This window comes from Sinocyclocheilus rhinocerous, unplaced genomic scaffold (genome assembly GCF_001515625.1).
Source record: "Sinocyclocheilus rhinocerous isolate Xijiao unplaced genomic scaffold, SAMN03320098_v1.1 scaffold795, whole genome shotgun sequence".
NCBI lineage: Eukaryota > Metazoa > Chordata > Actinopteri > Cypriniformes > Cyprinidae > Sinocyclocheilus > Sinocyclocheilus rhinocerous.
The window spans coordinates 1,243,844-1,249,049 of record NW_015630361.1 but is presented as its reverse complement, the minus strand read 5'-3'; the positions used below and the strand labels follow the sequence as shown (position 1 = coordinate 1,249,049).

The following is a 5,206-nucleotide window of genomic DNA, read 5'->3' as shown; positions in this document are numbered from 1 at the left end:
TAGGCGGTTTCTAGGGTGTTGTAGGTGGTTGCTAGGACGCCCTAGGTGGTTTCTAGGGTGTTGTGGATGGTTGCTAGGGTGTTCCAATGATGTTCTAGGTAGTTGCTATGCTGTCCTAAGTGGTTGCTATCAAGGTGGTCACTAAGGTGTTCTGATTGGTTGATAGGTGGTCCATTCTCAACTCTCTGATATTCTGGTTTCAGCTCCCTCCTTCAATGTACATCTGTGTTTTTTTCCACCTCTTTTTGCGCATTTTGAGCAAGTAAAATGGCAAAGATAACATCATGTAATGTCAGAGGTCTGTTTAAACTCACTATGAGCAGTAGTAATATTGATGCAGCCTTAGCAAAGTCCACTAACTATGGCTTTTCACAGCACAAACGCAGCTCTTTCACTTTCTCTCTCTCTGCCGCTCTTATATTCTCGCACTCCACTTCTTTTTCAGTTTCTCTCCGTCCTTGGCCATGATGAGAGCATGATTGAAGTGGCAAGAAGGTAATTGGCATTCTGGAACAATGATAATGACCTCTGAAGGGACTGTGCTGCCCCAGTGACAGCCACTCAGTTCTGATTTGTTTGGACAGTGCGTCGTTCTGTTCATTTCGCCCTCGCCATCCTCGTGCATTACAGGCCTTTGAAGAATAAACAGGCGTTTCGTGACAGGCTGGTCATTGGCTCCGGCTCAGATTAAGCAACGGGCCACCCGCACATGTGCCTGAGGGACTCCGATTACTCTCAGGCTTCAAACTCATCAAACAGACATTATGCATTATGAATAAAAATGAAAACTTTTTTGCAACCGCCTGTATTAGCATTCCCAGAAATTACAAAGCAAATTCTCGTCAGCACTCATAGGAAAGAAAGATGTGACCTGATTAGCATCGCAATTGTATTCTAGACAGCAATAAGATTAACTGAGAGGCAAATAAAGATCTCAACAGTGTCTCAAACTGTGCTCAAGTCTGAGAAGCAATCAAAAGTCTGAAGAAGATCTGTTTGTGTTCCACTAGCAACAGCAAGAGTCCACCCAAAAGTGCATTTTTTTTTCATCATTTACTCACCCTCATGTCGTTTTTTTCTTATGTTGAACATAAAAGAAGATATTTTAAAGAACCAAACAGTTGTTGGTCCGCAGTAGGGAAAATAATACTATGGAAGTCAATGGGGACCACCAATTGTTTGATTACCAGCATTTTTCAAAATGTCTTCTTTTATAAATGGAAGTAAATGATGACAAAAATTTTCATTTTTGGGTAAACGACCCCTTTAAAGAGGACTTATTATGCCCCTTTTTACAAGATGTAATATAAGTCTCAGGTGTCCCCTGAATGTGTCTGTGAAGTTTCAGCTCAAAATACCCCACAGATAATTTATTATACCATACTGAAAATGACCATTTTTAACAGAAGCGAAAAACATGCTGTTTTTTTGCATGTCTCTTTAAATGCAAATGAGCTGCTGCTCCCCACCCCCTTTTCCAGACGAGGATGGAGCCTCTACAGCTCATGCCTTGGATACTCCACCAAAATGAAACATCTGTTTGGTTTTGATCATTATTATGTCATGCGCACATGACATTGCAGTTTGTTTGACATCATGAAAGTTTATTATTTGCATGGTTTTAAAGCCATATCAGTTTAAACTTCTTATATACTGTTTTCTGAGCGCACATGTCTGAAATGATCGCACAGAAAGCTGGCTGTAACATGGTGTGTCATGTGAGTATTAAACGAAGTTCTCTTTGGCGTTATATTTTTTAATTATGGTGCTTAAACGGTCAAATACATAAAAAATAAAGTCAAAAACACATAAAATCGTTTATGTCTGTAAACGTAAACCAGGAAAGAAATCAAATGTTTATATTAGATCTGTGTGTTAAAATGACAGCAGCGTAATATAAGTATCTACTGCTGTCTATGCTGATATCAATCAAACAAGAAAAGAAAAACAGAAAATGACTCTCTTTTCTTGACTGAATAACTTCAGTAGCTTTACAAGAATACATTTCTTGCTTGAACACTGATTTGAAATGCTCTAGCGAGGAGATAAACATGTACAGCTCACTCAGGGGAGGAGCTAAGCTAATATAAGGCAGAGATAGGCTGCGTTCGAAATTGCATACTCTCTTGAGTACAATCGCAAAAAAAGTACGTTCTATAGCATGAATGTAATCTGGATGTACTGTATGCACCATATTGCCATTGTGACCTATCAGCTTCAGTTGCGTTGCGTCACTGCCATTCATAAATGCTCTCCCGTGGCCTTATGCGATTGTTAATTGTCCATCATATGCACATTTCAGAAATTCACTCCGGAAGTAGTAGGTCATCCTGGTACTTTTTGCCTACTCTTGTTTTGAGTACTGTGAATTCAGACATACATCTTTTGTGACACAGTGTTTTTCGCCTACTATATAGTAGGGAAGTATGCAATTTTGGACACAGCCATCGTTACCAGTTGTGGGCGGTGCTTGTTCCAGAATGACGTCACATTCTTGAACAGCTTTGAGACACTGTTACTGATTTATGGGGAAAATAACAAAAGTGGATGATTTTTTTGGTTGTGTACACACTGTAGTGCAGACACTTAACAATGTTCAAAAACAATATAAAAGTGCATTTTGCATAATAAGTACCCATTGAAGGTTCGATTTACAGGGAATGCATGAATTTGATCAAATGTATCATTTGAAAGCTCTAAAACTCAACCAAATGCATGAATGTAAATGTTGAGATCTCAAACATTTCTCATCATATTCTTCCATGATTAAATGATCTGAGCTGCTATTTGCATTAATTTTATTGGCTCATTTGTGTCATTGTGTCTAATGTGTCCTTTTTAGGAGAAACATCTGAGACAATGTTGAACTCATTTATTCAAATGTATGCACACCCAGAGAGATTGTCAGCCAATGCATCATGATATTGTTGCAGAATACCTATGCAAACGGTTTATTTACAGTGACTAAGCAGAAAGCAAGAAAAATGCTTTTCGTTTCATTGATTTGAATTTGAAATAAGACTTGCAATTGAACCGCTGTGCAAAAGTAACAAGAGAAACACTTTAAATGTTACATAGCAAAAGGTCAGACTCACCGTTTTTGTCAGCTCGACGGAAAATCTGTGAAGAGATAGAGATGAAAAATAAAACAGTCAATGGGCAATTTATCAACGTGAGCAGCATTCAGAAGCGTAGAGGACTGATGGAAATGCTCAGTGCTGATCAATACTGAATATAATTTAGCCTGAATGTCTTTAATGAACTGCCCCTTTAGAGCGTTACTGTGTTTCCTCTTCAACACTGATGGAATGTGACATTATAACTGAGATGCCTTTATAAAGCACAGAAACAAACAAGCCATGCTCTCAAAATCCATCCACATGCACAAACCACACACTTCTTACTGAGGCAATTGTTCAATTGCTATAGTGGCTCTATAACCATAGACTTTCACAAGGAGAGAGCCGAGCTGCATCCTGGGATGCTATTAAACAATATATTGGAGGAAAATGCATACTGCTCACTTCATGATGCTTTTCCTGCTTCATGATGATCTGCTCCAACTAATCCATAAAAATGTTCAATATAAGTTTGGGCTGGCAAGATTTTTGAATGTTTTTAAAGAAGTCTCAGTAAAAACAGCAATATTGTTAATTATTATCACAATTTATATGAACTGATTTCTTTGTGAATATCTGTTAAAATGTAATTAATTGCTGTGATGCGCAGCTGTATTTTCAGCATCATTACTCCAGTCTTCAGTGTCACATGATCTTCAGAAATCATTCTAATATGCTGATTTGCTGCTCAAGAAACATTTCTGATTATTATCAATGTTGAAAACAGTTGCGCTGCCCAATATTTTTTGTGGAAACTGTGATACATTTTATTTTTCAGGATTCACAGATGTTTCAGATGTTACATTATAAATGTCTTTACTGTCACTTTTGATCAGTTTAACGCATCTTTGCTGAATTAAAGTATTAATTTCTTTTTCTCTTGTATAAAAAAACTTTGTCCCCAAACTTTTGAATGGTAGTTTAGTTTTATAAATAAATGCATATGTAGGCACAATTTATGTTTGCCTAAAAACTAATTTCAAGCCTTTCAGCAGAAGTCTTTAATTGTGTAAAATGTTTGTAAGATCATAGAAACCATAACTTCTTCTGGTACACACAGACTCAAAATCATCATAATGGAGCAAATGGTTGCTGTATATCCTCAAGGGCAACTAATCCTGTTAGCCGTCAAAGTCTCTTGAGCCATTTTTTTTTACCACTCCTGCTTCTTCCACTGGCTCCTCAGGCCGATAGCGCAAACATATCAGATTGTGAAGGTCTGAGACTCAGTTCAGATTCAGGGTGAGACAGTTTGACTGTGAGGATTATGTAGGTGTTGACAGTACAATCATCTAGTGGCTAAACATGGCTCTTTCACACCTGGACGGGTCGCCACACTGTTTTAAAGTTGTTGGTTTTTTGACTCCTGTTTTTTAGTAGGGTTGTGACGGTGAGGAAATTTTCCCACCGGTTAATCGACGTGTTTTTTGTGGAAACTGTGATACATTTTATTTTTCAGGATTCACAGATGTTTCAGATGTTACATTATAAATGTCTTTACTGTCACTTTTGATCAGTTTAATGCATCTTTGCTGAATAAAAGCATTAATTTCTTTTTCTCTTGTACAAAAAAACTTTGTCCCCAAACTTTTGAAAGGTAGTTTAGTTTTATAAATAAATGCATATGTAGGCACAATTTATGTTTGCCTAAAAAGTAATTTCAAGTCTTTCAGCAGAAGTCTTTAATTGTGTAAAATGTTTGTAAGATCATAGAAACCATAACTTCTTCTGGTACACACAGACTCAAAATCATCATAATGGAGCAAATGGTTGCTGTATATCCTCAAGGACAACTAATCCTGTTAGCCGTCAAAGTCTCTTGAGCATTTTTTTTACCACTCCTGCTTCTTCCACTGGCTCCTCAGGCCGATAGCGCAAACATATCAGATTGTGAAGGTCTGAGACTCAGTTCAGATTCAGGGTGAGACAGTTTGACTGTGAGGATTATGTAGGTGTTGACAGTACAATCATCTAGTGGCTAAACATGGCTCTTTCACACCTGGACTGTTTTAAAGTTGTTGTTTTTTTGACTCCTGTTTTTTAGTAGGGTTGTAACGGTGAGGAAATTTTCCCACCGGTTAATCGAC

The 5,206-nt window shown here is 37.6% G+C and overlaps 1 protein-coding gene across 1 annotated transcript in view; it reads right to left on the bottom strand.

The window, feature by feature from the left end:
* LOC107740282 (N-terminal EF-hand calcium-binding protein 1-like) overlaps nt 1-5,206 on the bottom strand; it is a 45,477-nt gene that overhangs the window by 33,711 nt on the left and 6,560 nt on the right. The window contains exon 2 of the mRNA XM_016552661.1: nt 3,096-3,120. Coding sequence (XP_016408147.1) covers nt 3,096-3,120 — 25 coding nt within the window. The remainder of the gene's footprint in view (nt 1-3,095; nt 3,121-5,206) is intronic.